We start from the raw sequence: 17,496 nt of genomic DNA, 5'->3' as shown, positions 1-17,496 counted from the left end.
GTAGTAATCCTAATGGCAGCATTCATCGTAAATGATGCCTATGAAGTATTTCATCTCATAATCCATGAAGTTCTGAATTACTGTAATCCAGCCATGGCTTTAAAGTCTTAATTTTAATCAGACTCTAAAGTTTTAAAGAGACTAAATCCCTTCTATTTGATTTAAAACAACAACTAATTTTTTTTGACCAGTCAGTGTCTCTTTATTGTATTCTCAATTTATTTTCTCCAGATCATTGACAACAGCTGTCACTAGCAATAAATCGGAACACAAGTAGGTCAGTAAAAAGTATATCTTGCTTGGCAGAGTGCTGTATGCACATACACTGCAGTGTAACAGCAAATATAGCTAACTGTCTTCAAAAGTCTCCTTCTCCTGGTTTGCCATTGTTTGCTGACAAATCTGAATATATTTAAGAGGTACCTGGTATGCCACATGTGTCAGTGACATCAATGCTGTGTCCAGTAGTAATTTTTAGTGAGATTTCCTGGATTTTTGGAGATTTCTGACTCCATGAAGAGAACATCTTCAAGGCTACATAATAATGCTTCAAGCCATATAGAGTCCTTCTGTAATTTCACTGAATAACAGAATTCTCAATAACTGCATTTAGGAACAAAGACTGTTGTCCTTGAAGTGCTAGGCATAGACATCCTGTGGGTGCCCAAGGGCACCCTCAAAATACTGCTTGTGTAGTGTAAAAAAATAGCAGGGTGTACTCAGCTTCCCATCTTTCCTTATAACTAAATCAGAATATGCTCCTTGGGATTATTTTTTTGCTTGAATTTTGAGTTATAATTTCAAACTTGGGGTTGGTTTGTCTTCACTTACTTTTCTTTTTTTCTTGCCTTATAGGAGCAAGATAATACATCTTCAACAGCATTTAAGTTCATATTTTGCTGAATGTCTCTTCCACCTTTATGGGTTTAGGTGCTACAGACAGTCATCAGTTATACATTGTCTAAGGGACATATTCTGCAGTGAGATAGAATTCCTGTGTTTGTTTGCCAAACTGTAGACCATATACGCAGAAAATATTCACCTGTAAAGGTGTTACACATAGAGCTTATGAAAATAACTTCCTGATGCATATCTTTGTTTTGACTTGATCCCCAAGTGTCTCATTTTCAGACTTCTTTTCCTTGTTATTCCCCCTCAGAGTGGAAAGGAAAAAGTGTTCTTAGGTTGTGACTCATACATCTGGAAGTGATCTTACTTGAATTGTTCAAAATGCCTTAAGGATTAGTGGAGTATTTAGAGGTACTTTTGTGGTGTTGAACACATCCTGAGGAGCACAGTTCAGGAACAGAGAGTGGCTCCTCTTTCTTCTCATCAGTAATCTAGAAAATAACTAGTCAGACCAACACCTATGACACTAAGTTCCTTACAAATTCCTAAGCTTACTGTGGACTGCTCTGAGTTTCTTGGCTTCAGGGGATTTCAAAACTTCATCTGACCCACCCAGTCTTCCTCTTCCTCCCTTCTTACTCATGGCACTGAATTTCTCAAAGGTATGCTGACCATGAGAAAATAACATTAGACATGCCAGACACTGCCTCCCATGATTAGATAATTTAGCTGCCTGCTCTCTGCAAGGTCACCTTTAAAGGGACTCTTTATGAGGGCTTGTTTTGGTGAGAAATAGATGCTTCATCAGCTCTAGCAGGAGGTTTTCACAGAGTAAATTTTTAGCCACTAGTCCCTGTCATCAAAGGAAAGCCAGAACTGTGGACCTCTGTTGAACTTAGCTACATCCATGTGCCTCCTCTGCTCCTGTAGTCAAGTGATTCAGCAGGCTTATGTTTATATGAATAAACTGTCTTCACTCCCCAAAACAAAGAACATCCACTGTCTCCTGAGAATAGTCCCTAGCCTGTGCTGACTCCAAGCTGTGCCCAGGCATTGTCTTAGCTCAAAACTATGCCAGGGAGAATATTAGCAATTATGCTGCATGGATGATCAAATGAGAAAGCTGGTATCCTTGCCCTCCTTATTTCACTTGCACAGGCATAGCCAATGGTTTTATTGATGGACTCGGGTCTGAAATAGTCTCTGAATATTTTCCTACTGTTTGTATCAATTAATTTTAATGTAGTTTTTTCTTACTCTACAGATTGACTAGAAAATACCTTCAGTCCACTTTAAATCATATCAGCAAGCAAGACAAGGGTCTTCTAATTAGGTTCAGCAAACACACTCCTCCAGGTTCCAGAAGTAGAACTGAATTTCACAGATGGGAGAAAACAGTCTCTTCCACCGGTCTCACTTGGTAGAAGAGAATCTTTCCTCACCTCTGCACAGTGAGCCATGAGCAGATGTCTGCATTGAATAACACAGTCCAAACCCTGCAGCTCTTTGAGTAGTCTGTCTCACACTGAATATGAGGAAGTCTCATCCAACTTCCCATTGTTTGCTGTTCTATCACATCTCTGGTTCTTGTCAGAGCTTGTTTCCCTAGGTTTTGTTTCTCTACTAATATCTACAAGTCCATCGCAGTGTAACTGGGGATTTGTCTGCTTATGCTGGATCACAGAATGATGTGGTTTTTCGTCATGCTCAATGCCAGGATTCACTGCTGGGATGTGGAAAAGATAGTCTAATGCCTCCATCTGAGGTTTAATTCCCAAGACAGTTTGCTGTCCCTGTGGCAGTGGAAAATAACTTTACATATATTTGAAGAATGTGCTTCAAGTCCATTTTTAACAATATAGTTACCCAGAAGTTTCCCTTTTAGACAAGAAGGCTCACTGCAATTGCCCTAGGGTGCAAAGGCTGTGATTCCTCAAGGATGCAATAGAGCTTTTCTGATCATTCTTTCAACATATAAAGGATATTTTCATCTTTCAGTGATGACAAACCATACTGGGAAATAACCATAATCTCTTTAGAGAATCACAGGTAGACCATTCAAAATGATTTTTGCTCTGGGAATACCCTGTTCATTTTGAGAACCAACAACAAGGCATAGAGCTGGAGAGGGGCTATGATAATTTAACACACGTGAGGGAACATCAATTACCAAAATCCTTATCAGATGTCTTCCTAGTCTTTAGTGCCTGGTTATGATTTCTTTCAAATCCTGTGATTACTGAAGTGTCTTAGACAGTCTCCACAGGACAGGATCCCTGGATAGGGTCTTTGTTTCAGGATCACCTGCTTCTTTCAGCATAGACACCCCATTCACTGACCAGGCTTTACACGTATTCTTGCCCAATGGTTTTCCCCATACCTTGTCTTCTCCCTCATCAGTGCTGGAAACATCACAGGTGGCTGCCAGGTGGACCCTCTCCCAGGAAGGTCTTTCTGCCTTTGCTTGACAAATGCTTCTTGAGAATTCAAGGTGTCATTCTGTGACATTTTAAAACAAAATAGATCTGGACTGCTGTGGTCCCGCCCTGTCTCTGTAGGACTGATTATAAAGGCTGTTGCTCTAACTGAAATTAGCTTCATTCAGAACATCTATTTAACTTACATCAAAAGAGACAAAATTGTAGTTTATCTGCAAGCATATAGTGTTTTCTGCTTTTAAAACAGGAACTCAAGTCCCTGTTGTGAATAGTTGTTCCATTATTTTCTCTTCAAATGTACACTTTGCCCTTGTGTGTTTTAGTCTAGATATTGATTTCACAAGAATATCTTCAAGTCATGAATCTGGGTCATACACACGAATTTGTATTAGATTTTGACTCTTTCTCTTGTTCTTCGGTATTTCATTACACTGACATGGTTAGTCAGGGGGATTTTGCATTTTTGCCAAAATAGGAGTCCCCACTTATTTTTATACTTCGGCATTTCATTTCTGTTAGATGCCAGGCTTTAATTTTGTCTGCTATTTTTTTGCAACAGTAACTCCCTCTCTAGGTATCTGTGCTATTCATCTATTCATCTTATCTAAGCTATTGACCTTGTTATACTAAACCCAAAAAGATAGTAGTTGTGAAGTTGTATGATTGGGTAAATTTCTCTCACATTTTGGCCCAACTCCAATCAGATCCTTTGTTCCTACCTTTCTGAAATACCTATAGTACTATCATTTAAAAGGCTCAATATTTGTCTCCTGGCCTTCTTCACTTGCATGCTCCTCTGCTGAACTTCCAGACTTGCTGGGTCTGCCAGAGTGATCATGAGACTTCCATAGAGCTGGGTACTCACTTTGGCAATGCCATGGGCTCTCCCCCAGCCTGTGTTCCACTATGTGTGCCATGCCTCAGACACAGCAGGGCCACAACCCATAAAAGAACATTTATTCTAACTAGTGGAATGGGCAGGAGGCTATGATCCATCAGGGGAGAGCACTCTTTTGTATAGTAGCACCTGCTGAGCTCTATCATTCACCCCAAAGATTAACACCCTTATCTATGACCCAGCATGTCAGACAAGCTGGGTCATATCCTGTTATGAGACAGCAAATAGGCTGTGTATACCTGCCTTTCACATTATGTGGTTTTCCTGCTCTTACAGGATTTGCTTCTCCTCCTGGACTGAGAGTTCAGGGCTTACTGGCACAGCTTCAAAACTGCTCGTGGGTTCACCCTGGCTCTGCAATTTCTTTTGATTTGCCCCTAGCTCTGATCATATTTTAAAGTTGCTCATTTTGCTGTTCTACTCCTTTCCAACACATTCTTTTTTTTTTTTTTAGGGTTTAGATTACTAAAGTTGTGAAACTGCTCCTATATTTAGAAAGATGATTTAAGCAGCTTTTACTACATGAAATTGTTGTACATTGAGGAAGCACTAGCTTGTTTTTTTACAACACTTCAGCAGCATTATCTCTGAAGGGTATTAAAATATGCACTTGGCTACATTTATGATGTTTAATTGAACTTTTATTAGGTTTTTTTAATGTGTCCTCATAAAGCACCATACAACAGTAAGAAATAATGTACAAGTGGTAGATTATGTAAATGAAGCAGAAAATGCTATAGTTTAGTATTTAGTTCATATAAAATATAAAAGTTAGATTAAAAATGTGGTTTTGAATGCAGTATAAATAAAATTGTATATTGGAGTCTAAGCTACACCATACTCTCTAAATACCAGTGGCTGCTCTGAGTTCCAAGGAGATTTTGCAGTAGATGCTGATAAATTACTATACAAAGTAAGGCTTTTATTGATTCACTTTGTTTGATTCTCTTCCCTTTTTTTATTGCATGAGTTTACAATTTTGCAATTATCCACTAAACTGGAGTAAATTAAATTCAGAGGAGGCAGCAGAAGACAAAGGTGGCAGAGATGCACTGTAATGGCATGGAGCTAAATAGGATGAGAGAAACTGCACAGACAGGCATTCACCTGGGTAGTGGTAACACCCCTCTTAGGAGCTCAACAGCCTGGAAATTCTGAAAGGCTGCTTCTGGCAGAGGAGTAATTACAATGCCCGCAGCCATCTCACCTCACGCTGGGATCCCGCGCAACATAACAAGCAATGGATATGCTGTCCTTCCTGCTGGTTTTCAACAAGCTCCCAGAGAAAGTGGTGCCAAGGCGAGTGGGAGAAATACTGGACAGTAGTGGATTGTTTGATAAATTTCATCCTGGATTCAGCCACAGCCATGCTACTGAGGCTGCCCTTGTCAAAGTCATAAATGGTTTGAATGCCACTGCTGAAAAGGAAGCCTGGCCTTGTTTGTACTATCAGATCTAGCCATGGGGGGGTTGTTCTGTAAAAGGCTGGATTCTGTTGCAGTGCCTAGGTGACTGCTTAGTGTAGACTGAGAATGCGTTGAAATCGTTCCAGCGGTACTTGATTGCTTTCCCCAATCAACAGAGTAGGGTAAATTCTCCTCGAGAGCAGCCAGTTTCACATAATGACACTTGATCCCAGGGAGAATTCACCAGCGGCCTGACTTAGTTGGCTCTAATGCTTTACGCTCTTTCTCTTGCCATTCAGAGAGATATATGAGATGCATTACAGCAGTGTATTAGAACTCCTTTTTGGCTTTGTTGAAGAGGACTATATTTCTAAAAGTACCAACAATCAGATATTCAGAAACAAAATACTTTCTTGTGCAGTTTAATAGAGATAAAACATTTGTCTCTACCTGTTAATTTGAAGTCAGACTTCTTTTTAATTTTTTTTAACAAGATGTCTGAATTCTGTTTGTAAATCTGGAGTGAAAGTGCTGATGCCTATAGATATATACAGTTGTAGCTAACTTAAGAGGAGAATCTGACCCAATTGTCTGAAAACCAGAAGTCACTGAATAAGTTTTCTTGCAACTTCAGTTTACATTCATGACCGGTAAACATAAAGAGTCTCCAGTGCTGCTTCTGCTGCTCACAGGCACTCCAGTTCAACCAGTAGCCTGGTACCAGAAATTTTGTTATTCTCTTGGTTCTCTGGCTGTGGCAAGGATGTGATCTGCAGGGGAGTTAAAATTTTTTCCTGTTCTCTCATTTCTCAGGCTATAGTAAGGCTGTGACCTGCAGGGGGATTGCAAAGCTGGGACCAAAGACCTGAAAAGGGTTTAGCCACAGATCTTTCTGAATCTCATCAGTGGGAAAACACATTTGCTTTTCCTCAAGATGCCTCTCTTCAATAACATATAGTATCTGAAATTAGCATCCAGTGACATTACGTGTAAAGTCTCCAGTCTGAGATTATCACCAACATAACTAAATAGGTCAAGCTAAAGAGGAGGTTTGCATGGACCTTCATGTTTGTAGCAGACATGGGTTATTGGTCACTGTAACTTCAGAGTCTGTAAAATCAGGATATGACTAACAAACTTCATAGATAAAAAATGTGCAGTATGAAAAAGAGCTATCCAGAATAATTAGTTTATGCATCAGTTTTCTCATGTGTCTGCATATGTCCGTGAGCTCAGGCAACTTCTTATCTTCAAGAAGCCCAAAAAATAGGGTGTTTTTCTTATTTTTTTACTTCATGACATAATAATTTAAACTAGTACACTGAATTTAAAAAGGCAGATTATGTTCATGAGCAGTGGGAACCTAAACAAAACTGAACTTGAAACCTTTAACTCTCATTAAAAAAACCCTAGAAAATAATTAAATTAAGCATCCCTTTTTGTTACTAAAATGATACAAAAACATACATTGAATCTATTGGATATTTCAGCTTCCCATTTTCACCTAACATGCACATTAGTTATCTGAATAGAAAGGTCATTAACATGTAGCAATAAATTAAAGAGTAGTATTTCATAGGTGGCATAAAGACATCAGAATTTGACTTGGCATGTTTATTAACAGTACTGAACAAGTTCTGTTTAAGAAGCTAATAAAAATGATACCCTATCCATTTTTTCCCAATGCATCTTAATTTCTGTTAGGCATGCCCTGATTTTTAAATCAATCTTGTATTTTGCCTATGGAAATACCTAAATGTTCACATGTAGAATATATTTATGCTTTGCTTTAAAATGGCATTTTAATAGCTTCTTTTTTTATATTAGATTTTGCAAGCAGCTTAGTACAAACCAATGGCTTCAGTTTCTGTGTTAGGCTTAACCATCCCATAGCAAGGCCCTCAATGCAAGTCTTCTTGGTTCAGGAATGTTCATGTCTCCTGCTAATACTTTCATTGCTAATCATAACTCAGGAAAATAAATCCTGCTGCAGGTTGAAAACCATTTTACAATTAACATATAAATAAGTCGACCATAATTACATTGTGTTATCTCACTTTGTTTTTACAGCCTCTTACGATGCTTCAGACAAGAAAATTAGGCATATAGTGCTGGGTGATATATAGGAGGAATACTGGAGGGGATGTACTTTAACGACCTGAGTCTGACAGGCTCATGTAAAAGTTCATCACTTTCATCAGTTCAGAGGGATGAGACTTGGTTTGTTCTACTTGGCTTTGTTTTTTGAGTTTTCACAGTAAACCATCTTCCCTAGGTCATTGCACAAGACAAAGAGACAGAGAACTTAACATTTTTTTTAAAATGCATTCAGTGTTTCTGAAGGCATAGCTATTTTTCTGCATGGAGATAAGACTGTTTCAATGTGTAATATTTTATAACTGACCAAGACCAGTTTCAGATCATTCTTCTTATTAAGAATGTCTTCTGGGACATAGGAAGTATTTGCATTGGCAGTAGATTATGAGACTAAGACACAAATCTGTCTAGTTCCCTTTCTGACCTAATAGGTAGAGTAAGCTGGGGTGAAATTTCACTCTGTAGGAGAATATTTAAAAGAGAGTTGGAACAAAGGAACTACTTTTCTTATCTACAAGGTCTTCAGGACAGAAATCATTCTTTGAATCTCATTTCTATCTAGTTATATTTAGCCTTTTTTCTCTTCAAAATAAGGTTGAATAACTTCCTCATGCAATTAACTGTCCTTAAAGCTGTGTGCACATAAGTAGAAAAAAACAGACTGAGGAAATCCACTGTTCAAATATTATGTTCTTGAGGAGGTTGTATGGCTGCCTGCTTCTGTCAAGAGGTTCTCCCATGCCCCACTTACCTCAGTTATGGATCTGAGCATGTTCTTACTGCTATCAGCACCAATGTTTTACTCATTCATTCCACTTCACTTTTTAGATCTGCATCTTCTCTGACTGACACAAAACATTTTGTTGAATACATGTGCTCAGAAATCCCACTTTCAAGAAAAAAAAGTTAGGGATATGAATTTTTTGGGCGGGGATAGTCTCAAGGCCTTTACTGCCTTGAGGCCTTTTCTGCCTCTCACCCCACACCTCCAAGAGGGAGGCTGGGGTTGCACAAGGAGTTGGGAAGGGACACAGCTGGGACAGCTGACCCCTGCTGACCACCCCATGGTGTCATGCTCAGTATATAAAGCTGAGAGAAGAAGGAGGAAGGGGTGAATATTTGGAGTGATGGCATTTCTCTTCCAAAGTCACTATTAATCACATTGAAACCCTGCTTTCCATGTGATGGCTAAACACCTGCCTGCCCATGGGAAGCAGTGGATTAATTCCTTGTTGTACTTTGATTTATATGTTAGTTTGTCTTTATCTAAATGTGCAAGTTTTCTTACTTTTACTCTTCCACACTTTTACTCTCCTGATTGTCTCTCCCATCCCATGGGAGGGAAGTGAGTGAGTGAGTGTGTGTAGCTGAGCTGCCTATTGGAGTTAACATACAACAGATTGCTGAATGGCAATAATAGCATATCGTTTACAACACCAAGCTCTTAAAAGCATGAGTAGTAAAAACATCAGAATTCATACTCCAAATACTCAGAATATCTTGTTTTCTTGAAATGAGGACAAGGGAATGACACTCCAACTGATACTAAGAAAACTGTTTTGCAAGTCAAAACTTCCCTCTCTGAGAGAGACAAGGATGTAGTAACCACAGTATAAGCTAAGAAGAACCAGGACATATTTTAGTTGAGTAGAGAAAGGTCACCTCCCACGTATATGAGACAGGAAGAATCTGCAGGGTCAGGAAATGTGAAGACTTTTATGAGGGGCAGTGACCGAATATGCAAGGTTATGGTCTGAAATGACACAGCAAATGGCTCTTCTCCACAGTGACTTATAAATGTGCCCTAGAGAGAGCTTGTGGGAGGAGATGAAGAAATTAGCTTCAGCCATGAGGAGCTCACTGACACAGTGACAAGGAGACATCATTTTGTTTCCAGTTTGAATTAGAGTGGATAAATCTGTTTACAAATGCACTTGTGAATTTCAGGACAGAAACAAGTTGACTTTGTGTCCTGCAGCCAGTAGGTCAAGTAGGTTAAGGAAGGGTTGGAATCTCCCAGATCTATTTGAGGAGAAATCAATGGAGAAATTGGCATGAGGAATACCAGTGGAATTGCAGCAGGTGGCCCAGCACTGAGTCAGAGATGAACTCCAGGAAGCAAAAGTAAACAGTACTCAGCATTCTTACAGATAAGAGGGACAAGAGCAAGATGTAGCTGTGGAGGCAAGCAGGTTCAGTGTGTGTTTTCAAAGTGGAGAGATTGAACACACACTTGTTTTGAAAGGAAGGAGTAGCCAAGGCAAATAACACTGTACATAGAGGAATAGAAAAAGAGGTAAGCAAGCACCAGGAAGAGGAGAAGACAGAATATCTTTTTCTGCTCAGCACATGTATCCATTTTGCAGATCAGAACTGCACTAATTTGGGAAGCAGTTTATATAATCCATAAAAATGCATTTTATTAGCCTTTCTTTACTTGAATCACTGACTTCTAAAGAACAAGAACAGCCATAAATGCTATTGTCTCCACAGACAGAAATTTGAAAATAGAAGATGCATGGTTACACGATAAGTGTATTTTCTTCATAAAAGATGCTTGTAAATCAGGTTTAAAATAAGGGGAAAAATAACCTTAAAATATTCTGCACTTCAGAAAATAATAAAATGTCTTCTTATTTTCCCCTGGTAGACCACGCAATGCAGATTACTTTATGCAGGAAGCTAAACGGAAGAAGCATAAAGCAGATGCAATGGTGAGAACATTTTCTTTCCAGTTACATTGCTCCAAATAATTTTTGTAATGCAGTTTCTTCATCAGCACAGTATTGCTGGGGTAATTATAAAATCTATTATAAGGATGGCTAGGCTTGTTAAATTAAGAAATGTTTATATAATCAAATGTTCATAGCCCAGTAAACTATGACTTAACAAATAATGACTTACTGAGATAAAGGCCTGGCTAAATAAAACTTTCCATTTATCCCTTTGCTTTAATTAGTAACTATAGTAATGGAGGCTGCGTAAAAGATCCACATACCTATCTTGTCAGCTTAACTAGCTGTCTAGGTCCTATAATTGCATCTCCCTCCAAATTTGGTCTGGTAGCTGAGGTACTTGCACTTTTTTTTTAAGAGCTTTGGCTTTTCAGTGCCAAAAGAATCCTGGTTTCGTGGCAGATGTTTCCCAACATAATCAGAAGCACACAAAGAATTTTTGTAACCCTAGAGGAACACCTAGCACACAGAGTACTGTTGCAACAAACAGATTCTTCAGCCTGGCTTTAACCCGTCTAAAAATGTAGCCAGAAAGAAAAAGGGGAATCTGAGGTTATATGGAGGACTGAAGAAATGCTTGTCTTTCCAAACAAATGGGTTTGTTATTTGCATATTGCAAAATATGCAGCGCTGCAGCAGAGCTCTCCTTAGCTGTCCCTCAGTTCTCTGCAAGGCTTTGTTTGACAAGTGCCACAGATAAGCCAGAACAATGTGAGGTCTTTGGGATGGCAGTATATGGAACGGGACCCTGCATTAGGGTAGCTGCTGGTGGAGGTAACTGCATTCCTGTCTTGCTCTGTCAGACAGACAGTTTGTTGTAATACCATTAGGAAAGAAGAAAGGTTTTTCTCAGCTGTGCAGAATGTAGAGAGGCCAAGGAAGCAGAAGCAGGTCCTTAATTTAGAACACTAACACCGAGTTTTACACTCTACCTGAGTTTATTAGCACAAATTTCTGTGGTTTATTCAGTTCCATATTACTCTAAAGTGAGTCTTAAAATCAGGAAATATTGTGAAGTACAAATGGTGAATTTTAGTGTGTTGCTTTAAACAGAATGGAAAGGATCACTTAATATGCAAAGGAAATTGTTAGCCTGGAGAGAAATGTTTTTATGGTAGACTCCCAGAAAGCGGAGTTGCAAGCATTAATCTCTGCTGTGCCACAAGTTTGCTTCATGAAAGTCACCTAGGCACGGTTTAAATAGCTTTCTATCAGTATCAGGTGATTGAAATATCCTCCACATTCAGCTTCCCTACACAGTGGACCAGCACCTTACTTACACCTTATAAACAGCCCTTCGCAGGTGCTTCCTCTCCCTCCCTGGCTGTGTAGGCATCCTGGGGAAAATGCCATATTGCCAAAGTGCCTCCAGGCACTTTGAATCACTTTGCTGGGCTCAGCATCTCCTACTTTGGCACTGCACTACCTGACACAGGCACTCACAGTGAGCAGCTTGAAAATTACTCTAAGTCTCTCTGCTCCTCAGTCCCCCATCTGTGAAATTGGGATAATAGCACTTCCACCCGCACTGGAGCATCAGGGGGAGAAATATAATAAAAAGTTTGTGAAGTTCTCTGGTATGATCACAGTGGGAGTCATATAAGAACCTAAAATAGATTGAAGCTAGTGTGCCATTCCAAAGTTACTATTTAAAATCTTTATCCCTTAGAAAAGAATAAGGTCCATTAACCTTTCACTGTGTGCATCAGATTTCAACCAAATGCATCCAGTCCATTAATGGGCTTTATGTACCGCAGGAGTTCTGACTGAAGGAGAGAGAAGTCAGGACAGAGAGGTATTAGTATGATTCATCTCTCTCTTCACATGAAAAATTAAATTCTGAGGGCAGATAAGTGGCATGTAAGTGTACACATGTGAATATTAGATGCAGATTTGCATGTACAGTGTTACTGAGGATGTGCATGTATAGGCACATAAGTGCACAAAAATACACAAAGTCAAAGAAGTACCAAAAACAGGAGAAGAAAAAGGGTAAGAAAGGAGGATGGCAGAAGATGCTGAGGCTGCAGAGCAGTCCCTGAAAGAGGAGAAGGATATAGAAAGCAAATTCCTGACTAGAGGAGAACAATGCTGAAAATGGTAGGGATAAAGACAGGAGAACAGAGATGAGCCTTTGTATAAGAGTTAGTAGTCAAAGTATTTAATTCTCTTCTCTTAGTTCACGATATCTGTTACCATTCTTTGCTGAATGATAAAAAAACTTGCAAAGATGTGTGAAACCCTTTTTAATGAAAGATGAAAGCTGGAACAAAAGGCAGCATGAGTTTGTGGAATTTCCAGCACTGGAAGAGCTTTAACAAACACTGTTGGAAATGTCCTAGGCACAGCTGACCCTTCTTTGGACACAAGACTATGGAACAAATCCTATCTCAGACCCTTTTTTAGTTTTATTTTCTGTATCTTATGATTTTCACTGATGCACCGGGTTTGATGGGTATTAGCTTTCTCACAGGCAAAGTTGTGTACCTGAAGATAAACTTGTGTCAAGTTTACAATATTTGTTGAGAAAATCCCGTCAAATGTAACAACATCTTGATGATTACACTACATCTCTGTGTCCTTATTTTTTCTCTCTAGGTGGAGAAGTTTGGAAAGGCACTGAATTATGCAGAAGCAGCACTATCATTTATTGAGTGTGGAAATGCAATGGAACAAGGCCCAATGGAATCTAAATCCCCTTATACCATGTATTCAGAAACAGTTGAACTCATCAGGTAGGAAAGGAAGGAGATGACCCCAGAGGCTGCTCTGTGCAAACACAGTCATCTGCATTATCACCTATTTTCATACATGCAGTAAAAGGGTAGACGTTAACTCCTTACAAGGGCCTGGTTATTCATATGTAATGTATATGTATTATCTGTGACTTCTTTGGAAATTAAATCAAGAAACTGAAGAATGAAAAAAAAAGAAAAAATAAAAGATATAAACAAAAACACAAACAAAAAAAACCCCAAATATTTTCCTATTACTTGAGTTGCAAATTACTTCAAGAGTTTCATGATGTAAGTCCTGAGCTACTCAGTGGAGGAAACCAGTAATCCATAATAACAAAACATTTCATGAAGTGGTAACTTGAAAATATTGCAACATGTGTATGATTGTTGTTTAAAGATAACCTGAAAGAAGATGTAAACAGTGATAGAAAAATGGACACTCAAAGTCCATTTGATGTGAGTGCTCTAATTTAGCCAGTGAAGTCAGGAGCACAGCTCACCCCAGAGCTACCCCTACCTTTAGCTACCTTCATGGCTCTGCAAACAGGGTAGTCTAGAATTCAGTGCCATCCACAGTCCCTCTGAAGTAAGTATGTCTCTTAAGTCCTTTTCGCCATTATAGCTGGTACCTAAAATTGATGTTATTGTCAGTGTCATTGGTAGAGAAAACAAAGGTCAAAACCATTGCAGCAGCCGAGGGACTGTGCAAGAGAGTGACCCCAGACACATTAGTGGAGAAATCTGCACTGACAGTGACCATGGTATCATTCCTTAGGACAGTCAACCATGCAGTTCCACCCAGTGAGGACTGAGCTCATAGGAAGTAACACATTTTCATTTTTAATCATATCCATAGTGAACCAGAGCTTCTAAAACAAAAGCGTTCTTTTGGACTTAGTGTTGATGTGAAGATTTTCTCCCATGTTAATAATTCCACTGGCATTTTATTCCACTTAGGGCTGTCTTCTCATGCATTTCAGTGGATTGAGGCCAGCTTTCTAACTGGAAGGTTATTGAACAAAATCAAATACTTTTTTTTTCTGTTACAGAATAGTACATTCCATCTCTGCAATTTTTTCCTTCTTTTTTTTTTCCATCTATGTAATTCCTCCCTTTTTTTTTTTTCTTTTTTTTTTTTTTTTCCCAAAAAAGGCAAAAAGCTCTTTTTTGTCTGCCCTGTTTTTTCTCATGGTAGTAAATATATGGTCCTAACTCTGGAATTGAATTTGCTTGCAGGTGCATAGCTTTCAATAATGTGTATAGCTGTGGCCGTGTTGTAATGTGAATTGCTGTTGATCTCTCTGCAACTCAGAAAAATAAGTGGTTTGCTAGGTATGCCTGTAGAAACAAAATGTTCATACAGAATCTTTGCACAGATATCAGAATTAGAGTTTGAAAGCAAAGGTAAGAAAAAATCACAAGCAGTTAATTATGGGGAACAGGTATTTTTCTGGAAGTGAGCCCAGAAGCACTGTATGTTGTTCTAACCTTGTCTGTTGTTCAGGTATTCAGCTGGAAGCTGAGATTTCCAGAAACCAATTTGTGTTTGCATAGCACATACACTCTTGAAACACCAGTGCTACCTCTGTGGATCTTTAATATTTATAGAGTTTGAATGTAATGTCATGTGAGCAAAAATAGCTCTAAGCCACATGTTCCCCCTCTGCTGTGCTGTGGTCGGAGGAGCAAATCTAGGCAGACACACTCAGAACTGGCAGGGTGAGGTCAGCACCAGCTTCCAGGCAGGCTGTCTGCCTTCAAAAGCTCCAAATCCCTTTCTGCACGAACTCTGTGTAACTGGGTCTCTGCAGCAGCAGAGGTTATTTTGGCAGGACAGTGTCGCCTCGCCAGCTAGGCTCCCCTCAGGACTGATGAATGATCAAGGGAGTTCACGGCTGTTTAAAGAGTGCAGGGATGCACTGCTAATGGCAAAACATCTCTGAAACACAACTAGGAACAACACATGTATGGCTGGTAACTTGAACAAATATGTATAAAGGGCCAGATCAAGCAACATTGGCCAGCATAGCTCTCTGATCAATAATACAAAGCTGTTTCAGTTAATTCACGTTGGCTTTTTTCTTCTTGCTTAAGGTATGCAGTGAGACTAAAAACCCACTCAGGCCCCAACGCCACGCCAGAAGACAAACAGCTGGCAGCATTATGGTTAGTAGATCAAGCTTTCCTCAAAAGCCTTCTTTTCTGCAGTGAGCCAGTTCTTGAAAATCAGATGTTGGATGCAGCAAGATAGAATTATGTTCTCTATTAAAATTAGGATAATAATTTCTTCTCTGGGAAGGTCCAGCCCTTGTATCACCATACCAAGTCTGCATTCTGTCTCTGTAAATAAGCAATTCATACTTATTTATTAATTGTGACAGGTTGGCTATGGTACATCAGTATAATTAATTTTTAAATGCCTGATGGTTTGTTGTTTTTACGAGTGATGTACTTTTGTACCAACAGCTCGGTAAGTTCTTTTGTGGCTGACATTTTAGGCTCAATAATCATAAATTATATTTATGTTATATGAAGGGCAATATGGTGATGGGGATAATTAAGCCTCGTGGATTATCTCTTAAATTGAGATTTCTAAACATATATGTAAGCACCTTAGATTCTATATGAGAGTTTTTGATTGCTAGTAAAATACTAGAATGTTATTAAAATCAAGTTTTAATTTAATATCATTGTGGTTAATACATAAAATACCTATTACATGGTTACTGAGTCACAGTAAGTGGACATTTACAATCAGCAAGTGTGTTTTTAACATCTATTAACCATCTGTTAAAAATCCAAATTAAATGCATCTTTAGCCTCCATAAAGAAGGAGTCCTAATTAATCATTTGTATAAAAAGGAACAAAATATTCAGAGATGCTTTTTTTTTTTTTAATGCCCTTTCTCTGTCACTGGTTTTCTGTTCCATCGGGAGGCCCACAGAATGCATTAGTGGAAATTGCTTTAAAAATGCTTAGGTGGGAAAATGACTAAAGAACGGTTAAAAAAGGGCATATAAAGCCATATTACAAAGGCTTGCTGAGAACTGCCGGAGCGCTTTGGTGCGTGCAGAAGCACATCCAAATTCAGGGAGCCGCTGCATCTGTTCCAGCAGGAGAAAGGTCAGCGCGAGGGAAAGCAGACGGAGCCTTCTCTGGGCGATGAATGGCAATCCTAACTCACCGTCTGCCAGCCAGCAGATGAGCTGACACCATTTGCATATGCGCTGTACCTGTGAAGGTGACAGAGGGAGAGTGATGGCGGTGGCAGCGCGGCCGCCGCATCCCGCGGCTGCTCCCGGCGCCCGCCGGGCAGGCTGCCAGCCCGCCGCTCCCGGCCCGCTTCTCCTGGGGAGACACTGTCCTCCAGCGGCCACGGCCGGCATTTCAGCCTGCCTCGGCAGCCCTGCCTGCCTGCCTGCCTTTGGGTTTTCTCGGACAGTTTGCTAAGTCGAGGCGTTCGCTGAGGTGTGGGCAGCTCCTGGGCGCGGGGAGATGGGGAGCACTCTGCACTTCCAAACTCAAGGCACTTTCTGGTGCTCCGGATTGGCTCCAAGACTAAATACTGCTTTTAAAAACGAGGCCTCTGCTGCCAAACGAAAAGCAAAACATACAGGGATTTTGCTTTTAAAACAGTGTTACTGTGGGGCACTTTCACACTTGCCCCAGTTTTCACACTTTTTCAATCCAAGAACCTTGCTGAGTAGAGGTGGTGGTGATTCTCAATTCAGAAAACAGACAGGTACACCTAACACCAGTAGCAAAGAAAAGTGTATGTGTCCTGAATACTGACTGTTGTGGTACATTACTATAGTCAATAGCCATTACTCTCATTTAATTATGTAGCTTTAAAGATGTGTGGCACTCTGCAGACTAAAAAGGAGCACAGAGGCAGACAGTACCAGTACAGCACATTTTATTTTTCAACCCACTGCCTGATTTACTTTGGGGACCAAATTAGGCAAGTAGCCTGGGAGTAGACTCCAGGCTCCAGCACAATCTCTTTTCTGGTTTCCTACAGAGAAGCTTGGCCACTGAAATCTGTGCCAGATCCAAGGTTTCCCTTTATCCCAGCCATCTCCAGCTGCTGGAAGAGACGACTGGATGTATACAAAATACATCCACTATAACTCAAGTTCACTATATCCAGGCTATTGCAATAAAGTCCCAAGATATCTCAAAGAGTTGTTTATGCATTTGCAAGTTTTTTTGGTTTTTTTTGTTTTTTTTTTTTTTAATGTGTATGTTGAGTTCTAGGATGTCTATTTTCATGGGAGAGGCTTTTGATCAAGTGTGCAGACTTCAAGCCAGAATGAAGGCCTGGGAACCCAGAC

General features: G+C 39.7%; 1 protein-coding gene across 4 annotated transcripts in view; it reads left to right on the top strand.

Annotated features, from left to right (window-relative positions):
- Positions 1-17,496, top strand: part of AFF3 (ALF transcription elongation factor 3) — a 326,738-nt gene that overhangs the window by 292,337 nt on the left and 16,905 nt on the right. For all 4 annotated transcript variants that reach the window (XM_030278487.4, XM_030278486.4, XM_072932606.1 and 1 more), the window contains exons 15-17: positions 10,339-10,402; positions 13,022-13,158; positions 15,256-15,327. In XM_030278487.4, coding sequence (XP_030134347.4) covers positions 10,339-10,402; positions 13,022-13,158; positions 15,256-15,327 — 273 coding nt within the window. The remainder of the gene's footprint in view (positions 1-10,338; positions 10,403-13,021; positions 13,159-15,255; positions 15,328-17,496) is intronic.

The sequence above is a fragment of the Taeniopygia guttata genome, chromosome 1 (genome assembly GCF_048771995.1).
Source record: "Taeniopygia guttata chromosome 1, bTaeGut7.mat, whole genome shotgun sequence".
Lineage (NCBI taxonomy): Eukaryota > Metazoa > Chordata > Aves > Passeriformes > Estrildidae > Taeniopygia > Taeniopygia guttata.
The sequence above is the reverse complement of the archived record's forward strand: the minus strand, read 5'-3'. Positions and strand labels throughout refer to the sequence as shown.